This window comes from Ascaphus truei, chromosome 2 (assembly GCF_040206685.1).
Source record: "Ascaphus truei isolate aAscTru1 chromosome 2, aAscTru1.hap1, whole genome shotgun sequence".
Classification (NCBI taxonomy): domain Eukaryota; kingdom Metazoa; phylum Chordata; class Amphibia; order Anura; family Ascaphidae; genus Ascaphus; species Ascaphus truei.
In genome coordinates this window covers 4,282,396-4,303,286 of record NC_134484.1, presented here as the reverse complement: position 1 = coordinate 4,303,286, position 20,891 = coordinate 4,282,396, and the positions used below count along the sequence as shown (strand labels likewise).

At 50.8% G+C, this 20,891-nt stretch overlaps 1 protein-coding gene across 1 annotated transcript in view; it reads left to right on the top strand.

The window, feature by feature from the left end:
- The window catches only part of PLEC (plectin), a 624,499-nt gene extending 605,246 nt beyond the window's left edge, over positions 1 to 19,253 (top strand). The window contains 4 exon segments of the mRNA XM_075581086.1: positions 1,041 to 4,421; positions 5,359 to 12,396; positions 17,275 to 17,406; positions 17,618 to 19,253. Coding sequence (XP_075437201.1) covers positions 1,041 to 4,421; positions 5,359 to 11,664 — 9,687 coding nt within the window. The 3' untranslated portion in view covers positions 11,665 to 12,396; positions 17,275 to 17,406; positions 17,618 to 19,253.
- Positions 19,254 to 20,891: the final 1,638 nt, after the last annotated feature.

The following is a 20,891-nucleotide window of genomic DNA, read 5'->3' as shown; positions in this document are numbered from 1 at the left end:
CTTGGGATCCTCCCCGGGCGCCGGTACAGCCTCGGGGTGTGCAAAACGCGTCGCTCACTTTTGCCAAATCGATAAGTTGTAGACATTGGCGACTAGCGGAAAAAGCTGCAAAAATTGGGAAGTGGCGTTAAAAAAATGCGCCCAGCTCAGACATCTTCGGAGGGATGTCATCACCCAGGTATCTGCAGCATTGTGGGATGCGGTTCTCCTGGCAAATCGAGCAGGACTTTGTGATTTTCAATGTGCCGCTGGTGAAATATGTAAAAAAAAGGGGGATAAAAAATAGCAATTTCTTGCGAGCGGCAGACATGATCAGGTCTTTTCCATCTGACCCAGGTCGTTGGCACAATTGTTAGCCCCTCAAAGCTTACCGCTTAATAGAAAGAAAGCTAATACAGAGATGGTCACCTGGGTTTGCATCCCCTCCCTATGCCACCTCATGTCCCAGATGTCTTAGATCAGGGGGCGCTCAACTCAAGTCCTCAAGCTCCCCCAACTGGTCAGGTTTTCAGGATATCCCTACTTCAGCACAGGTGGCTCAAACAGTCCCTGCTTCAGCACCAGTGGCTCAATCAGTCCCTGCTGGCAGCACAACACAGTCACGTGTCACAGTAGAAGACTTTGCCTCTGATTGAGCCACCTGCGCTGAAGCTGGCTGTCCTGAACACTTGCCCCTTTGGTGGGCTTGAGGACTGGAGTTGAGCCTCCGTGATATAAAGCATTATCTCTGCAACGCGTGACTGTGCTGGAATGTGTGCTCTGTCTGTGGTGTTCTCTCTAAAACAAAGATGTCCTTGTCTATCAGCTCTTGGAAATGGGCCGGGTACATGTACCATTCTGCATACACCCTCCCACCCCTTTGTGTTCCGCCATTGTTTTTAGTTAAGTTTAAGTTTGACCATTTAGCATAAAATTATTTTTTCCATCTGTTTTATTTTTCTTTTCCCTTTTTTGTCTCCATTGCCCCTTCCTGTCCCTTTTTACCTCCTCGCCTCGCCCCACCCATCCTCTGCTCCCCACCCCACCCCACCCCCCTTCAGAAAGCGGCAGAGAAGCAGAAGGAAGAGGAGAAAAAGAAGCTGGCAGATGTGGAGGCCCAGCTGGCAAAGCAAAGGCAGCTGGCAGAATCTCACGCCCAAGCCAAGGCGCTGGCAGAGAAAGAGGCCAAGGATCTGAAGCTGCTCATGCAGGAAGAGGTCTCCAGGAGGGAGGTCGTCGCTGTGGATGCTGAGCAGCAGAAGAAGACAATCCAGCAAGAGCTGCAGCAGATGAAACAAAACTCTGACTTTGAGATCAAGTCCAAGGCGAAGCTGATCGAGGAAGCTGAATACAACAGCAAGAAGGTTGAGGAGGAGATCAGAATCATCCGGCTGCAGCTGGAAACCAGCCAGAAGCAGAAGTCCAGTGCGGAGGATGAGCTGAGAGCGCTCAGGGCCCGGGCAGAAGAGGCAGAAAGGCAGAAGAAGCTGGCACAGGAGGAGGCTGAACGTTTGCGCAAGCAGGTGAAAGAGGAGACGCAGAAAAAACGTGAAGCGGAGGAGGAACTTCAGCGAAAGGTGCAGGCAGAGAAAGACGCAGCCCGGGAGAAGCAAAGGGCCATAGATGACCTGGAAAAGTTCCGGCTGCTGGCGGAAGAGGCGGAGAGGCGGATGAAGCAGGCGGAGCTGGAGAAGGAGAGGCAGATCAAAGTGGCCCAAGATATGGCCCAGCAGGGCGCTGAGGCGCAGCTCCAGAGTAAGCGCATGTCGTTCCTGGAGAAGACCACCCAGTTGGAAATGTCCCTAAAGCAGGAGCACATCACAGTCACCCACCTGCAGGAGGAGGCTGAACGGCTCAAAAAGCAGCAGTCCGAAGCCGAAAATGCCAGGGAGGAAGCTGAGCAGGAGCTGGAGAAGTGGAGGCAGAAAGCAAACGAGGCCCTACGTCTAAGGCTCCAGGCAGAAGAAATTGCCCACAAGAAAACGCTAGCCCAAGAGGAGGCTGAGAAGCAGAAAGAGGATGCCGAGAGAGAAACCCGGAAGAGATCCAAAGCTGAAGAGTCTGCACTGCGTCAGAAGGAGCTGGCAGAGGAAGAGCTAGAGAAGCAGAGGAAGCTGGCAGAAGGCACAGCCCACCAAAAGTTTTCTGCTGAGCAGGAGCTGATCCGGCTGAAAGCAGAGATGGAGAGCGGGGAGCAGCAGCGCTTTCTCCTTGAGGAGGACCTTTACCGCCTTAAGAACGATGTGAATGAGGCTATCCAGAGGAGGAAGGAGCTGGAAGAGGAGCTGGCCAAGGTGCGGGCAGAGATGGAGATCCTCTTGCAGAGCAAATCCAAGGCAGAGGAGGAGTCCCGATCTACCAGTGAGAAGTCCAAGCACTTGCTGGAGGTTGAGGCGAGCAAACTGCGTGAGCTTGCCGAAGAAGCTGCACGATTACGCGCCCTCTCCGAAGAGGCCAAGAAGCAGAGGCAGATGGCAGAAGAAGAAGCCACACGTCAAAGAGCCGAGGCCGAGAGGATCCTGAAGGAGAAACTGTTCGCCATCAACGAGGCTACACGCCTAAAAACCGTGGCTGAAATCGCGTTGAAGGAGAAGGAGGCAGAGAATGAGCGTCTTCGGAGGGTGGCAGAAGATGAGGCATACCAGAGAAAGCTGCTGGAGGAGCAAGCAACACAACACAAACAGGACATTGAAGAGAAAATTCACCAACTGAAACAGTCCTCCGAGAATGAGCTGGAAAGGCAGAAGAACATTGTGGATGAGACGGTAAAGCACAGGAGAGTGATAGAGGAAGAGATCCGAATCCTCAAAATCAACTTTGAAAGGGCCTCAGCTGGCAAGTCTGACCTGGAGCTGGAGCTCAACAAACTGAAAATCATTGCAGAGGAAAGTCAACGAAGCAAACAGCAAGCAGAGCACGAGGCCGAGAAACAACGTCAGCTGGCCCTGGAGGAGGAGAACAGGCGCAGGGAGGCAGAGGACAAGGTGAAGAAGATTATAGCAGCAGAGCAGGAAGCCGCCAGGCAGCGCAAGGCAGCCCTGGAAGAAGTGGAGAGGCTGAAATCCAAGGCGGAAGAAGCCAAAAAGCAGAAAGAGCTGGCCGAAAACGAGGCCGACAGGCGGATTCAGGTGGCCCAAGATGCCGCTCAAAAGAAAATCGTAGCTGAGGAGAGGGCGCATTATGCTGCTGTCCAGCAGAAGGAGCAAGAGCTACTGCAAACAAGGATACAGGAGCAGAGCATCCTGGATAAACTAAAGGAAGAAGCAGAGAGGGCCAAGCGGACAGCTGAGGAAGCAGAGCGAGCCCGCAACAAAGCAGAACATGAAGCCGCCTTATCGCGCCAGCAGGCAGAGGAAGCCGAACGGCTGAAACAGAAGGCAGAGGATAGGGCACTGGCTAAAGGCCAAGCACAAGAAGAGGCAGAAAACAACCGGAAAGAGGCTGAGCTGGAAGCGGCACGACGGGGCCAGGCAGAGCAGGCTGCTCTCAAGCAGAAACATCTGGCTGACGCCGAGATGGAAAAACACAAGAAGTTTGCAGAGAAGACTCTGAAGCAAAAGGGTCAGGTAGAGCAGGAACTGACCACAGTCAAACTGCAGTTGGATGAAACTGACCACCAGAAGGCTATTCTGGACGAGGAGCTGGGGCGCCTGAAGGAGGAGGTGACAGACTCTCTACGACAGAAGAGGCTAGTGGAGGAGGAGCTGTTCAAGATTAGGATACAGATGGAAGAGCTCATTAAGTTGAAGGCCCGTATAGAAGATGAAAACAAGATGCTTATCCTGAAGGACAAAGACTGCACCCAGAAGTTCCTAGTTGAGGAGGCCGAGAAGATGAAGGAAGTAGCTGAAGAAGCTGCCCGTCTGAGCATCGAGGCACAAGAGGCAGCCCGTCTGAGGAAGCTCGCAGAAGATGACCTTACTGAACAGCGGGCGCTGGCTGAGAAGATGCTGAAGGAGAAGATGCAAGCTGTCCAAGAGGCCACCCGCTTGAGGACTGAAGCAGAGCTGCTGCAGAAGCAGAAGGAGCTGGCTGTGGAGAGGGCTAAGAAGCTGCAGGAGGATAAAGAGCAGATGCAGCAGCAGCTGGCGGATGAGACAGAGGGCTTCCAGAAGACCCTAGAGGCCGAGCGCAGACGACAGCTGGAAATCACTGTGGAAGCCGAGCATCTCAAGCTGCAGGTGGTGGAGATGAGCAAATCCCAGTCCAAAGCCGAGGAGGACGCCAAGAAGTTCAGGAAGCAGGCGGAAGAAATCAGCGAGAAGCTTCACAAGACAGAGATGTCCACCAAGGAGAAAATGACCGTGGTGCAGACTCTTGAAATCCAGAGACAGCAGAGCGATAAGGAAGCGGAGGATCTACGGAATGCCATTGCCGAGCTGGAAAGGGAGAAGGACAAACTGAAGAGGGAAGCAGAGCTGCTACAGAGAAAGTCTGAAGAGGTATCTCATCTATAGTACTAAATGTAACCTATTTATGACTGCTTCTTTTGGGGCTGAGCTACCTTGTATAAAGACTTATTTTGAACTAATTTCACCCCAGTGGTTATATGTCCGGTCATCACTCCACCCCTCAGATCAGGTTCCGTTTAACCGATCTAGTCAGTATTACCGATTTAAAGACCCTTCTGCTATTCATGTCAGTTACCCCTATTAGCATTTTGAGTGACACCTCCTGTTTCAGTTTGATACCATTAGTTAATAATTTTGATTGCCCTGGACAATTAACTACATGTTGGCTATTCCATATCCAGGGCTTCCAAAAATGCTGTAGTTTTTGCTGAAATGACTTCGAAGGCTTTATTGATATATATTTTTCTTATATAGCAACCCCTTCCCAAAGTGAGGCCCCTACCCAAAGTGAGGCCCCTTCCCAAAGTAGTGAGGCCCCTTCAAAGAAGTGAGGCCCCTTCAAAGAATTGAGGCCCCTTCAAAGAATTGAGGCCCCTTCCCAAAGTGAGGCCCCTTCCCAAAGTGACGCCCCTTCCCAAAGTGAGCCCCCTTCCCAAAGAGCTTGCAATCGAATTATTGCGGCCTGTGGTATTGGGAGACAAAGTAACCTGGTATTGGGGCACACGCTGGAGGCTTTTCTTCTCTCGGGGTAGATAGTCATTATCTCACACTCCTGCATTACTTCTCAGCAGAATGCCCGCTTTAAGATACCCATAGAGCATCCGATTGTTTGATAACATCACTTCTAGTGGCAGGGCTATTCTATATTGTCCATGAGCCCTTTACCCTAAGCTAGTTTATCTATAGCATACACCAGTGTGATGACCGTGATTAATACTACAGGCTGCCCACTTGTATTCCTTTTATGGCCGGCAGATTATACCATTGGTGTTTGGGGGCCACTGATTAACCTGCGTGTATTTTACAGATGGAGAAGACTCAAAGAGAACAGCTACGCCAAGAGACCAAAACTCTGCAATCCACGTTCCTCTCGGAGAAGCAAATACTGATTCAGAAGGAGAAATACATTGAGGATGAGAAAGCCAAATTGGAGAAACTCTATGAGACCGAGGTCAACAAGGCCCAAAACTTGAAAGATGAGAAGGAGTGGCAGCTTAGGCAGGTGGAGGAGGAAAAGAAGCTTCTCAAAGTCAGCATGGACGATGCAGTAAAGAAGCAGAAGGAGGCTGAGGACAAAGTCCGTCACAAACAAGAGGAGCTGCAGCAGTTGGACAAGAAAAGGCAGGAGCAAGAGAGGCTCCTGGAAGAAGAGAACCGAAAACTCCGGGAGAAACTGGGCCAGCTGGAGCATGAACATAGGCTAGCCCTGGAACAAACCAAAGAAATCCTGATCCGCAAAGAAACGGTCATAACACAGACCAGGCCGGTGCCCAATGGTAGCGATAAGATGGATGGCACGGCTCAGAATGGAGAGCAAGAGAATGCGTTTGATGGTCTAAGGCAGAAAGTCTCCCCAACCAAACTTTATGAAGCTGGCATCTTGACCAAAGAGATGTTGGATAAACTGGCTAGTAGGCAAGTGTCTGTAAATGATATCGCCCAGCGTGAAGATGTCAGGAAGTATCTGCAAGGGGAAAGCAGCATTGCTGGCCTGCTGATTAAGCCAAGCAACGAAAAGATGAGTATCTACCAGGCCATGAAGAAAAAGCTCCTAACGCCTGGGACTGCCCTGATTTTGCTGGAGGCTCAAGCTGCGTCAGGCTTTATAATTGACCCAGTGAGGAACAGGAGACTGACTGTTAGCGAGGCAGTAAAAGAAAATGTGATTGGCCCTGAAATCCACAACAAAATGCTGTCTGCCGAGAGGGCAATTACTGGGTATAAAGATCCATACACTGGAGAGAAGATCTCTCTCTTCCAAGCCATGAAAAAAGACTTAATTGTGAAGGATCATGGCATCCGTCTCCTGGAAGCCCAAATTGCCACAGGAGGTATTGTTGATCCAGTGAACAGCCACCGTTTGCCCTTGGAAGTGGCTTACAAACGTGGATACTTTGATGAGGACATGAACAACATATTGTCTGACCCCACAGATGATACAAAAGGCTTCTTTGATCCCAATACCCACGAAAACCTTACCTACTTGCAACTCATGGAGAGGAGTTTGATTGACCCAGAAACAAAGCTCTGCTTGCTGCCTCTGACTGACAAAGCTGGGAAGGGGGAGCTAGTTTACACTGACTCAGAAGCCAAAGATGTGTTCAAGAAAGCCACCGTGTCTGTTCCATTCGGCAAATTCCAAGGGAAGACTGTTACCATCTGGGAAATCATCAACTCCGAATACTTTACGGAAGAGCAGAGGCGCGAGCTTATTCGGCAGTACAAAACAGGGAAAATCACCGTAGAGAAAATCATTAAGATCATCATCACCGTGGTGGAAGAGAGCGAGAAGAAGAAACAGCTGTGCTTTGATGGTCTAAGAGGCCCAGTCCCAGCCGCAGAACTGGTGGAAAGTAAAATCATAGACAAAGACCTGTACAACCAACTGCACCAGGGCAAGACGTCTGTGAAGGAGGCTTCTGAGGTGGACTCTGTTAAAAGGTATTTGACTGGAACCACAGCCATAGCTGGAGTCCAAGTGGAAAAAACCGGTGAGAAACTCAGCTTGTACGATGCTTTGAGAAAAAACCTTCTGAAACCAGGCACAGCTCTAAGTCTCCTCGAAGCCCAGGCAGGCACTGGATACATTATAGACCCTGTTCATAATGAGATGCTCCCTGTAGATGAGGCAGTCAAATCTGGCATTGTTGGTCCCGAATACCACGAGAAGCTGCTCTCAGCAGAGAAGGCAGTCACAGGCTACAAGGACCCTTACACAGGACAGGCATTGTCTCTATTCCAAGCCCTAAAAAAAGGACTCATCCCCAAAGACATTGGTATACGGCTCCTAGATGCACAGTTGGCCACTGGTGGCATAATTGACCCAGTAAATAGCCATCGCCTCCCACTGGACATTGCTTATAAGCGGGGCCACCTGGATGAGGAAATGATTAAAGTTCTCTCAGAGCCCACTGATGACAACACCGGTTTCTATGACCCAAACAGTCAAGAGAACCTCACCTATGCACAGTTGCAGAAAAAATGTAAAGTCGACAAGAAAACAGGCCACTACTTGCTGCCTCTATCTGAACAGGCCATACAGTCACAGCAAGAAGATGTCTACACTGACACGCAAGCTAAGGAAGCCTTTGATAAGACAGCAGTCGAGGTGCCCAGTGGCAGCTTTAAAGGAAGAACCATTACTATTTGGGAGCTGATTAACTCTGAATACTTCACAGAGGAACAGAGGATCGAGTTGATCCGTCAGTATAAGACTGGTAAAGTCACAATAGAAAAGATCATCAAGATCATGATTACCATTGTGGAAGAAACCGAAACCAAGAAACAGCAGCGCCTGACTTTTACTGGTCTCCGAGCCCCGGTGCCTGCCGCTGAGCTACTGGAGTCCAACATCATTGACCAAGCTCAGTATCAGCAGCTGAAAGAAGGCAAGAAGTCCGTGAAAGAAATATCGGAAACCGATTCTGTGAAGCGGTATCTCCAAGGCAGTGACTGCATTGCTGGCGTATATGTGGAGGAGACCAAGCAAAAGATGAACATTTACCAAGCCATGAAGAGGAACTTGCTGAGGCCTGGGACTGCACTTGTTCTCCTCGAGGCTCAAGCTGCCACCGGGTTTATCATTGACCCTGTAAAAAATCAAAAACTCTATGTCAATGAAGCTGTGAAAGCTGGTATTGTAGGGCCTGAACTCCATGAGAAGCTCCTTTCTGCTGAAAAAGCGGTTACTGGGTACAAAGACCCATACTCTGGAAACACCATTTCTGTGTTTGAAGCTTTGCAAAAGGGTCTTATCCTGAAGGATCATGCAGTCCGCCTGTTGGAAGCCCAGATTGCCACCGGAGGCATAATTGACCCAGTTCACAGTCACCGTGTTCCTGTGGAAGTTGCCTACAAGCGTGGCTACTTTGATGAGGTCATGAGCAAGATCCTCTCTGACCCCACTGATGACACCAAAGGATTCTTTGACCCCAACACTCATGAGAATCTCACCTACCTGCAACTGAAGGAAAGATGTATTGAAGACCCAGCTACAGGGCTGAATCTCCTTACATTGAAGAAGCAGGAGAAGCCTGTTGTGGTAGAGAGCACGAGGTCTTATACTGAGTCAGAAGTAAAGAATGTGTTGGAAGAGACTACAGTGGACATCCCTGCTGGGAGCATGGCTGGCTCTTCTATGTCCATAATGCAGCTCATGCAGTCAGACCTCCTGCCCCAAGAGGAAAGAGAGAGGCTGATGGAAGAGTTCCGTTCCGGCAGACTGACAAAAGAACGCATGATCATCATCATCATTGAGATCATTGAGAAAACTGAGATCATCCGGCAACAGGAGCTCTACTCTTATGACTTTGTGCGTCGCCGCATCACTGCCGAGGAGTTGTACGAGTCTAGACTCATCACGCTTGAAATCTATACCATGCTAAAGCAGGGAACAACGACCATTCAGGAGGTCATACAGATAGAAACTGTCTGGAGATACCTATATGGAACAGGCTGTGTTGCAGGAATACAAATGCCAGGCTCTAAAGAAACCATCAGTATTTACCAGGCTTTAAAGAAAGGACTGATCTCCCCAGATATTGCCCATTCACTGTTGGATGCTCAGGCAGCCACAGGCTTCATGGTAGACGCCGTGAGGAATGAATTGCTGACTGTAGATGAGGCTGTTCGAAAAGGGGTAGTAGGGCCCGAAATTCATGACCGGCTCCTATCTGCTGAAAGGGCAGTAACAGGCTACAGAGATCCTTACACTGAGCACTTGATTTCTATCTTCCAGGCCATGAAGAAGGATTTGATCCCCTCTGATCAAGCATTGAGACTGCTTGATGCCCAGTTAGCAACAGGTGGCATCATAGATCCCCGCTTTGGATTCCACATCCCACCCGAAATTGCATATCAACGCGGATACCTCAACAAAGATACCTTCGACATGCTATCAGAACCAAGCGAGGTCCGGAGTTACGTTGACCCTTCCACAGAAGAGATGCTCAGTTATTCTCAGCTCCTGAAGAGATGCCGGAGGGATGAGAACAGCAAGCTCTTCTTACTGCCACTCTCAGATAAAAGGAAGCTGACATTCAAGGGTCTGAGAAAAGAGATTAGCATGGAGGAGCTGGTGCGTTCCCAAGTCATTGATGCAATTACAGCTCAACGTCTACAAGATGGATTAACCTCTGTCGAGGAAGTTTCCAGAAACCTGCAGAAGTTTCTGGAGGGAACAAGCTGTATTGCTGGTGTCTATGTGGAATCTACCAAAGAAAGATACTCCATCTACCAAGCAATGAAGAAAGGCATGATCAGACCAGGTACAGCATTCGAGCTCCTGGAAGCCCAAGCAGCCACAGGCTATGTGATTGACCCAATAAAATGCCTTAAGTTGGCGGTGGAAGAGGCTGTAAGCATGGGCATAGTGGGAACAGAATTCAAAGATAAGCTTCTCTCAGCCGAGAGGGCGGTGACTGGCTACAAGGACCCATACTCAGGAAAGCTCATCTCTCTCTTCCAAGCCATGAAGAAAGGACTGATTTTGAAAGATCATGGAATCCGCTTGCTTGAAGCCCAGATTGCAACAGGAGGCATTATTGATCCAGAGGAAAGCCATCGCCTGCCAGTGGAGATCGCCTATAAAAGAGGCCTATTTGATGAAGAGATGAATGAGATCCTCATTGATCCAAGTGATGACACCAAGGGATTCTTTGACCCCAATACAGAGGAGAATCTAACCTACCTTCAGCTCATGGAGAGATGCATCACTGACCCAGAAACTGGACTTTGTCTTCTGCTTCTGAAGGAGAAGAAGCGTGAGAGAAAGACCTCTTCCAAGTCCTCCGTCCGCAAACGCAGAGTGGTCATTGTTGACCCAGAGACGGGTAAAGAGATGTCTGTGTATGAGGCTTATCGTAAAGGACTTATTGACCATCAGACCTATATAGAGCTCTCTGAACAGGAATGTGAGTGGGAAGAGGTTACTATCTCTTCCTCAGATGGGGTTGTAAAGTCCATGATCACAGACAGAAGATCAGGAAGACAGTATGATATCGATGATGCCATTGCCAAAGGCCTGATTGACCAGTCCTCCCTGGACCAGTATCGCGCTGGGACCTTATCCATCACAGAGTTTGCTGACATGCTCTCAGGCAACATGAGTGGATTTCGTTCCAGATCCTCCTCAGTGGGCTCCTCTTCCTCTTATCCAGCAAGCCCAGCCGGAAGGGCTCAATTGTCTTCCTGGAGTGACCCCAGTGAAGAGTCAGGCCCGATTGCTGGTATCGTGGACACAGATACCTTGGAAAAAGTAACTATCACTGAAGCCATGCATCGCAACCTTGTAGACAACATTACCGGCCAGCGGTTACTGGAAGCTCAAGCTTGTACGGGTGGCATCATTGACCCGATCACAGGGGAAAAATTCACAGTTATTGATGCTGTCAACAAAGGCCTTGTGGACAAAATCATGGTAGATAGAATTAGCCTGGCCCAGAAGGCCTACAATGGCTTTGAGGACCCAAGAACAAAGACAAAGATGTCGGCTGCTCAAGCTCTGAAGAAGGGTTGGTTGTACTATGAGGCTGGGCAGCGCTTCCTGGAAGTGCAATACCTCACCGGTGGCCTCATTGAGCCTGATGTCACAGGACGCGTAGGCCTGGATGATGCCCTCCAGAAGGGCACCATTGACACCCGCACTGCCCAAAAACTAAGAGACGTGAACACCTATTCCAAATATCTCACCTGTCCCAAAACCAAACTCAAGATCTCCTACAAGGAGGCCATGGAGAAGAGCATGGTGGAAGACGGCACTAGTTTGAGACTCCTGGAAGCATCCTCACAGTCGAGCAAAGGCTACTACAGCCCGTACAACGCCAGCGGCCCTGGTTCAGCCTCAGGCTCCAGGTCTGGCTCCAAAACTGGGTCCAGATCAGGCTCAAGACGAGGCAGTGTTGATGGCACTGGCAACTCCAGCTTCTCAATGACATTCTCCTCCTCCTCATACTCGGCTGGCAACTATGGGCGCAGATATGCAACCGAGCCCCAAGCCAGAGCTATTGATGCCGCTGAACTAGCTACCGCACTGTTAAACCTAAGTCGAAACTGCAGCTGGGAAGCAAGCAGAGGGCTCCACGCACAGCCAGCCCTCATGCCTGGCCTGGTATAACTCAAAGGAACCAGACAACCCACCCAAAACCCATGAACTTGACCCTCCCCCTTTTCTTGCTCTGCATGTGGTGAAGCTTTACTTGGACTTTATTTTATAAATATATATATATATATATATAACATTCAGTTTATTTCTTACTGTACTCCAAAGCAGTGCCTAAAACTTTAACCAAAAAGCCAGAAAGAAAAACATTTTAGCTAGGTGACAATAATATATTCACGTTCTTACGATGTTATTTGTATATTGAGAGATGACTAAGAGAACACGATCTTCCAACCCCCGGATCTTTACCAGGCTTTCGCTGATGCTCGTATACGGGAGTGAGCATTGGCAGGCCACGTGCAGAGCAGAACAATGCCCACCAGCAAAGAGCAGGAGTGAAGCCAAAACACACCCTCTACTCCACATCAACACCGCACCTTGACCGCAGAGAAAAGAAGTCTCCGATAGCCGACAGATCTGGAAACCAATGTAAACTCTCCGTGCTGCCTACCTTCATCCATCATCTTCCTCCTCTGCCCCACCATTTATACCATGACAATTATCTCCACTTTTGACCTCGTTTGGACATCCTTCAGAGACGAAAGAAAACCTCACACATCTACGGCTTCGCAGAGAGAATTCTTCCCCACCCTCAACACTCCTCGTCTTCCTCCACCCTCTTCCAACGAGTCCTTCACACCTTCCTTCCAGAATCCCCCAACGACGCCCCTTGAAGGACTCCCAACTGTAAGTCCATAGTGGCCCCTCGGCCTTGCAAGGGATCTGCTCCTACATTTCTCTCCACTAACCAAGGTTTTCCCCATTGGTATCTCCTCCCTAACACCAAGCCTCGGCTCCTCACTTCCCTCCGCTCTCTACGTAGCTAACACATCTGATCTGTTCTGTTTGTTTTTTGGGGGGGGACATGGGTATAGTGGAAGTCTCTGCTTTTGTCATTCTGGCTGCCGCTACGTGCATGGGTGCTGGGTGCCTGGTGGGACATGTGATTAACATCGGTTCTCTCGAATGTTCTTACATTAGCATTTAGTAGATGCAGGACCCACCACAGTCAGTCTGTCTATGCTGCAATGTAGAGTGATGATGGGTATCACTGTACACTTCCAATTGTCTTCCGGCAGCAGTGCTCCAGTTCAGCCCTCAAAGAGGCCCGATATTCAGGGCAACACAAACCTAAGCACGTTGTAGCAAGTTAGTGGCAATTAAGGCTGGGCTAATAGGTGAAATATGGGGTAATTAGAGAAGGTAGCCCGCCAGGATTGAACGTGAGCTCTGCCTCTAATCCGTGCAGTTGTCACTTTGGGGGCGCCCCCTTGTGTGTTATTAGAGGACAGGATGTGCCACAACACCGCAATTATTCCTATTACACACGACACGGTCTTCGGTTCACTTTGGTCATCAGAGGGACGGCCCCCGTAAGCCAGTTTGTATATAAGAGGGACGGCCCCTTAAACCAGTTTGTATATAGGAGGGATGGCCCCCGTAAGCCAGTTTGTATATAGGAGGGACGGCCCCGTAAGCCAGTTTGTATATAAGAGGGACAGCCCCGTAAGCCAGTTTGTATATAGGAGGGGCAGCCCCCTAAGCCAGTTTGTATATAGGAGGGGCGGCCCCTTAAGCCAGTTTGTATATAGGAGGGACGGCCCCCGTAAGCCAGTTTGTATATAAGAGGGACGGCCCCGTAAGCCAGTTTGTATATAGGAGGGGCGGCCCCTTATGCCAGTTTGTATATAGGAGGGACGGCCCCATTAAGCCCGTTTGTATATAGGAGGGACGGCCCCCGTAAGCCAGTTTGTATATAGGAGGGACGGCCCCCGTAAGCCAGATTGTATATAGGAGGGACGGCCCCATTAAGCCAGTTTGTATATAGGAGGGGCGGCCCCTTAAGCCAGTTTGTATATAGGAGGGGCGGCCCCTTAAGCCAGTTTGTATATAGGAGGGACGGCCCCTTAAGCCAGTTTGTATATAGGAGGAACAGCCCCTTAAACCAGTTTGTATATAGGAGGGGCGGCCCCTTAAGCCAGTTTGTATATAGGAGGGGCGGCCCCTTAAGCCAGTTTGTATATAGGAGGGACGGCCCCATTAAGCCAGTTTGTATATAGGAGGGACGGCCCCTTAAGCCAGTTTGTATATAGGAGGAACAGCCCCTTAAACCAGTTTGTATATAGGAGGGACGGCCCCTTAAGCCAGTTTGTATATAGGAGGGACGGCCCCTTAAACCAGTTTGTGTATAGGAGGGACGGCCCCTTTAAACCAGTTTGTATATAGGTGGGACGGCCCCTTAAGCCAGTTTGTATATAGGAGGGACGGCCCCTTTAAACCAGTTTGTATATAGGAGGGACGGCCCCTTTAAACCAGTTTGTATATAGGAGGGGCGGCCCCTTAAGCCAGTTTGTATACAGGAGGGGCGGCCCCTTAAGCCAGTTTGTATATAAGAGGGACGGCCCCGTAAGCCAGTTTGTATATAGGAGGGGCGGCCCCGTAAGCCAGTTTGTATATAGGAGGGGCGGCCCCTTAAGCCAGTTTGTATATAGGAGGGACGGCCCCATTAAGCCAGTTTGTATATAGGAGGGATGGCCCCCGTAAGCCAGTTTGTATATAGGAGGGACGGCCCCCGTAAGCCAGATTGTATATAGGAGGGACGGCCCCATTAAGCCAGTTTGTATATAGGAGGGGCGGCCCCATTAAGCCAGTTTGTATATAGGAGGGACGGCCCCATTAAGCCAGTTTGTATATAGGAGGGACGGCCCCATTAAGCCAGTTTGTATACAGGAGGGGCGGCCCCATTAAGCCAGTTTGTATATAGGAGGGGCGGCCCCCGTAAGCCAGATTGTATATAGGAGGGACGGCCCCATTAAGCCAGTTTGTATATAGGAGGGGCGGCCCCTTAAGCCAGTTTGTATATAGGAGGGACGGCCCCATTAAGCCAGTTTGTATATAGGAGGGACGGCCCCCGTAAGCCAGTTTGTATATAGGAGGGACGGCTCCCGTAAGCCAGATTGTATATAGGAGGGGCGGCCCCATTAAGCCAGTTTGTATATAGGAGGGGCGGCCCCCTAAGCCAGTTTGTATATAGCAGAGACGGCCCCATTAAGCCAGTTTGTATATAGGAGGGACGGCCCCTTAAGCCAGTTTGTATATAGGAGGGACGGCCCCTTAAACCAGTTTGTATATAGGAGGGGCGGCCCCTTAAGCCAGTTTGTATATAGGAGGGGCGGCCCCCTAAGCCAGTTTGTATATAGGAGGGGCGGCCCCTTAAGCCAGTTTGTATATAGGAGGGACGGCCCCTTAAACCAGTTTGTGTATAGGAGGGACGGCCCCTTTAAACCAGTTTGTATATAGGTGGGACGGCCCCTTAAGCCAGTTTGTATATAGGAGGGACGGCCCCTTTAAACCAGTTTGTATATAGGAGGGACGGCCCCTTTAAACCAGTTTGTATATAGGAGGGACGGCCCCTTTAAACCAGTTTGTATATAGGTGGGAAGGCCCCTTAAGCCAGTTTGTATATAAGAGGGACGGCCCCATTAAGCCAGTTTGTATATAGGTGGGGCGGCCCCTTAAGCCAGTTTGTATATAGGAGGGACGGCCCCTTAAGCCAGTGTGTATATAGGAGGGGCGGCCCCTTATGCCAGTTTGTATATAGGAGGGGCGGCCCCCTAAGCCAGTTTGTATATAGGAGGGACGGCCCCTTAAACCAGTTTGTATATAGGTGGGACGGCCCCTTAAGCCAGTTTGTATATAGGAGGGACGGCCCCTTTAAACCAGTTTGTATATAGGAGGGACGCCCCCCGTAAGCCAGTTTGTATATAGGAGGGACGGCCCCTTTAAACCAGTTTGTATATAGGTGGGAAGGCCCCTTAAGCCAGTTTGTATATAAGAGGGACGGCCCCATTAAGCCAGTTTGTATATAGGTGGGACGGCCCCTTTAAACCAGTTTGTATATAGGAGGGACGGCCCCTTTAAACCAGTTTGTATATAGGTGGGAAGGCCCCTTAAGCCAGTTTGTATATAAGAGGGACGGCCCCTTAAGCCAGTTTGTATATAAGAGGGACGGCCCCATTAAGCCAGTTTGTATATAGGAGGGGCGGCCCCCGTAAGCCAGTTTGTATATAGGTGGGAAGGCCCCTTAAGCCAGTTTGTATATAAGAGGGACGGCCCCATTAAGCCAGTTTGTATATAGGAGGGGCGGCCCCCTAAGCCCGTTTGTATATAGGAGGGGCGGCCCCCTAAGCCAGTTTGTATATAGGAGGGACGGCCCCTTAAGCCAGTGTGTATATAGGGGAAGCACGTATACAGGGAACGCCGGCTTTTCTTTGGCTGTGTATGTTGTTTGGCATCTGTAACCCGTCAGTGCTGGAGGAGATTGCAAAACATTGGATTGAAGGGGTTAATAAGCACGGGCACTGCAAGGAAGGTTCAGCTGGGTCACCACCAGGTCAGGTTTTAAGGATATCCCTGCTTCAGCACAGGTGGTTCAATCAGTGACTCAGTCAGTAACTGCCCCACCTGTGCTGAAGCAGGAATATGCTTAAAACCTGGCCTATTGATGGTCCTTGAGGACTGGAGTTCGGCGTTTCCTGGCAGTACGGGGCTAGGACTTGGGGGGTGCCTGGTTTTGGGGTTCCCAGCTCTGTGGGGTGTTACTGTGGCTGCGGACCACACACTTTGCTTGTCACTAATTCTCTTCCTCTCTCCTCTGTTTCTCCGTGCTGTTGAATGATGTGTGCGCTTGGTTTTGTGTGTTCTTGTGTGTTTCTTGTGCACACTTTCTGTGTATTATATCTGGCATGTATGCCCTGTAACTGCTGTGTGTTTTTATTGTCTTGTGTCTGCTATATGTTTTGTATTTGTGTATTTTGTGTTGGCTTTGTGTGTGTGTCTGTTCTATGTTTTGTGATGTGTGTTTCACTGTTGCTGTGTTGTGTGTCTATGCACTATTGTGTTGTGTGTGCTTTGTATTGGTATGTGTGTGTTTTGCTGGCACTGTATGTTGTGATGTGTGTGTATTGTGATGTGTTTTTCTTGCACTGTATGTTGTGTGCTGTATGTTGTGATGTGTGTGTTGCTTGCACTGTGTGTTGTGATGTGTGTGTGTGTTGCTTGCACTGTGTGTTGTGGTGTGTGTTGCTTGCACTGTGTGTTGTGGTGTGTGTGTTTCTTGCACTGTGTGTTGTGATGTGTGCGTTGCTTGCACTGTATGTTGTGATGTGCGTGTGTGTGTGTGTTGCTTGCACTGTGTGTTGTGATGTGTGTGTGTTGCTTGCACTGTGTGTTGTGTGTGTGTGTGTGTGTGTGTGTGTGTGTGTGTTGCTTGCACTGTATGTTGTGATGTGTGTTTGTATGTGTGTGTGTTGCTTGCACTGCATGTTGTGATGTGTGTGTTGCTTGCACTGTATGTTGTGATGTGTGTGTGTGTGTGTGTGTGTGTGTGTGTGTGTGTTGCTTGCACTGTATGTTGTGATGTGTGTGTGTGTTGCTTGCACTGTATGTTGTGCTGTGTGTGTGTGTTGCTTGCACTGTGTGTTGTGATGTGTGTGTGTGTGTGTGTGTGTGTGTGTGTGTGTGTGTGTGTGTTGCTTGCACTGTGTGTTGTGATGTGTGTATTAGGGTCTGTCTCCGGCTGCCCCTCCCTTCCCCGGAGAGTCCAGCTCCTGTGATTCTGATGTTACCATCTCCAGGACCAGATGCAAACCAGAAACCCCCATCCTCACCAACCCAACGCTGCACCCCCAAATCCAGGTAACCTTCACTATACAGAGGGATGATATGCAGGGGATGTTCTTATCCGAGTCTCCTTTATACAGAGGGACCCTTGGTGTTATACGGAGGGAATGTCCCGATGTGGTACTGTCCGTGACTCCATCCCCACGTTACCCTGTATGATTTCTGTTTCCTTTTCTCACGTTACATTCCCAATCCCTCATCATGTTCATTCCTTTCATTTTTTTAGTGTTTCTGGATGTACCATCTGTCCGTGTCGAGGGGGAGACCCCCCTCCTCCTGCAGAGAGTAAAGGATCCCAGCCCTGGATTTGGGAATGGGTGTCGCAGCCTCTCAACCCCCACCCCCCACTATATTGTCTGCCCCTCCGTCAGCACGGGGTTAAGTGTTTGTGATGATACCTGGGGAATCAGACCTTGTACCCTCCTGTGTGTTACTCACCTGTGCACCTCTCCCCCCCCCCCTACCTCTCTCTGCCCCCACACCTGTCACTCCCCCTCCCACCTCTTTCTCTCTGCCCCCCACACCAGTGTCACTCTCTCCCCTCCCACTCTCTCTCTCTGCCCCCACACCAGTGTCACTCTCTCCCCTCCCACTCTCTCTCTCTGCCCCCCACACCAGTGTTACGCTCTCTGTCTTGTCCATTTCCAGCCTCTCTCTCCCTGTGTCCTCTTCGTCCTCCTGTTGGCGTTTCTCTCTTCTTTTCATGCTTGTACCTCTGTCCCCATCGGTCCCTTCCTCCCCCTCTCCTCTGGTCCTCTATCTCTCCCCCATCCCCTCACCCTCTCCATACTGGGGAGGCAGATAATGTCCCTTCTCCTGCACTGAATGGGTTCAGGCGACCCCCATACACTCCTCCGCCACCCTGCCCCCTTCCCTCTGCGGCCCGTCCGACTCAGCTGTGAGGTCTCATCCGTGATCACCGCCTGCCAAAGGTTCAACAGTCAAGCCCGCCACATGCCTTCCAGATTATCGCCACCCTTGTCCTCCATCATGACGCGCGCTGCCTGATTAACTGACTAACTTCCTGCTATTACTGGGGATATTATTGCCGGGCGTACGGCTGTACAGTTTCTGCCTATTAACCATCGCTGGCCTCCCAGAATCCTCTCTGTTTCCTTTGTCTACCTGCCATGTTCAAGCAGGCCGTTATCCTCTATATCAGGGCTGGCCAACTCCAGTCCTCGAGGGCCACCAACAGGACTGGCGTTGCCTGCCCCTGCTCTATATGTATGTATGTATATATATATCACGTGGCCTTACCCTCTTCACCCCTTTTAACCCGTCTGCTGTCACATGGGCAATGCAGCTCCGTCTGGGAGCAGAGGGGTTAAGAGCAGCAGAGAAGCATCAGTCCTATTTATTTAGGAGAAAGATAAGGTTTCTTATCACCGGGTCACACACTTTTCTGCCCAGAGACCAAAAAAAAAAACCTGCTGCAAAAGAATATACACGGGGCACATTAAAGATGGCTGCCATTGTCAATTCAATTGTTTGCAGCGCTTTCTTTCCTTGCCATAGGAATCGTTTCAGCTTTTCTGTACAGGGCAGAAGCCGCAGTGTATACAAACCATAACCCAGTTAGGCTCTGCGGGTGGAATTGGAAAAAGATGGCCGCCGCGGGCTTGTGTAACCTGGACTGGTGCTTTAAATAGAGATCGGATGTAATTCCAGCTGCTCTTTAGGGGTGCAGGGGGGTTAAATCTAGCATTGCGACTCGTGTGTGTGCGCGTTTAACCCCCGCAGCGCTATATGGCGGGATTCTAACACTACGATGATTTGTACATACGGAGAAGTGTTTGTAACAGACGCGGGACGGAATTGTGTCTCTCTCAATGCAAAAGTAAAGGATATCATATGAAATACCCGCTGTGTGCTGTAATCTGTGCTCGGGTGTCACGGGGGGGGGGGGGGGGGCACGGTGACACGACACGGTGACACGACACGGTGACACGACACGGTGACACGACACGGTGACACGACACGGTGACACGACGGGACTCCCGCTCTGTGTCCCATGGAAGTCTCTCCGTCCCAGACATGAGACAATAAAGAGTCTGTCCTCCGGTGACGAGGTGACAGTGACACAGAGACAGGTGACCAGCCACTGCCCTGCAGGGTGACAGAAAAAGCAGTGACACAGAGTGACCGCTGACCCACAGTGACCAGGTGACCGTTATATATAAAATCTGCTCATCTTCATCCTTCACAGAGACGTGGCCTGTTAGGGGACATTGAAATAGAAGGGACTTGCAACCCATTGAAATAGTGGCACAGACAGCAGGGACCGATGTGGCCTGTTCTGCCCCTCCCACTGTATAGTATCACAGAGACACGAGGGCGGGGGGCCATAGTACATGAAGAAGTAGTGGTACTCCGAGGCTGAAGACCTGAGGATAGTGGTTTGTGGACGATTATAAGTGTCTATCCCTATGGTTCTCGGGCATTACAGGGACGTGGCTGAGTTCAGGGAAGGGCAGGAGGGGATGTGTATGAGGAGCCACGAGGGGATGTGTATGAGGCTCCAGAAGGGGAGGCCACGAGGGGAGGTGTGTATGAGGCTCCAGAAGGGGAGGCCACGAGGGGATGTGTATGAGGCTCCAGAAGGGGAGGCCACGAGGGGATGTGTATGAGGCTCCAGAAGGGGAGGCCACGAGGGGATGTGTATGAGGCTCCAGAAGGGGAGGCCACGAGGGGATGTGTATAAGGCTCCAGAAGGGGAGGCCATGAGGGGATGTGTATTACATCCAGAAGGGGAGACCACAAGGGGAGGTGTGTATGAGGCTCCTGAAGGAGAGGTCGAGGGGATTGGTATGTGGCTCCAGAAGGGGAGGCCACGAGAGGATGTGTATGTAGCTCCAGAAGGGGAGGCCACGAGGGGATGTGTATGAGGCTCCAGAAGGGGAGGCCACGAGGGGAGGTCTATGAGGCTCCAGAAGGGGAGGCCACGAGGGGATGTGTATTACATCCAGAAGGGGAGACCACAAGGGGAGGTGTGTATGAGTCTCCTGAAGGGGAGGCCACGAGGGGATTGGTATGTGGCTCCAGAAGGGGAGGCCACGAAGGGATGTGTATGAGGCTCCAGAAGGGGAGGCCACGAAGGGATGTGTATGAGGCTCCAGAAGGGGAGGCCACGAGGGGATGTGTATGAGGCTCCAGAAGGGGAGGCCACAAGGGGATGTGTATGAGGCTCCAGAAGGGGAGGCCACGACGGGACGTGTGTGAGGCTCCAGAAGGGGAGGCCACGAGGGGATGTGAATGAGGCTCCACGTGCGGATGCCACGAGGGGCTGTGTGTGAGGCTGCACGTGCAGAGGCCACGAGGGGATGTGTATGAGGCTCCACGTGCGGGTGCCACGAGGGGATGTGTATGAGGCTCCACGTGCGGAGGCCACAAGGGGATGTGTATGAGGCTCCACGTGCGGAGGCCACGAGGGGATGTGTGTGAGGCTCCACGTGCAGAGGCCACGAGGGGATGTGTGTGAGGCTCCAGAAGGGGAGGCC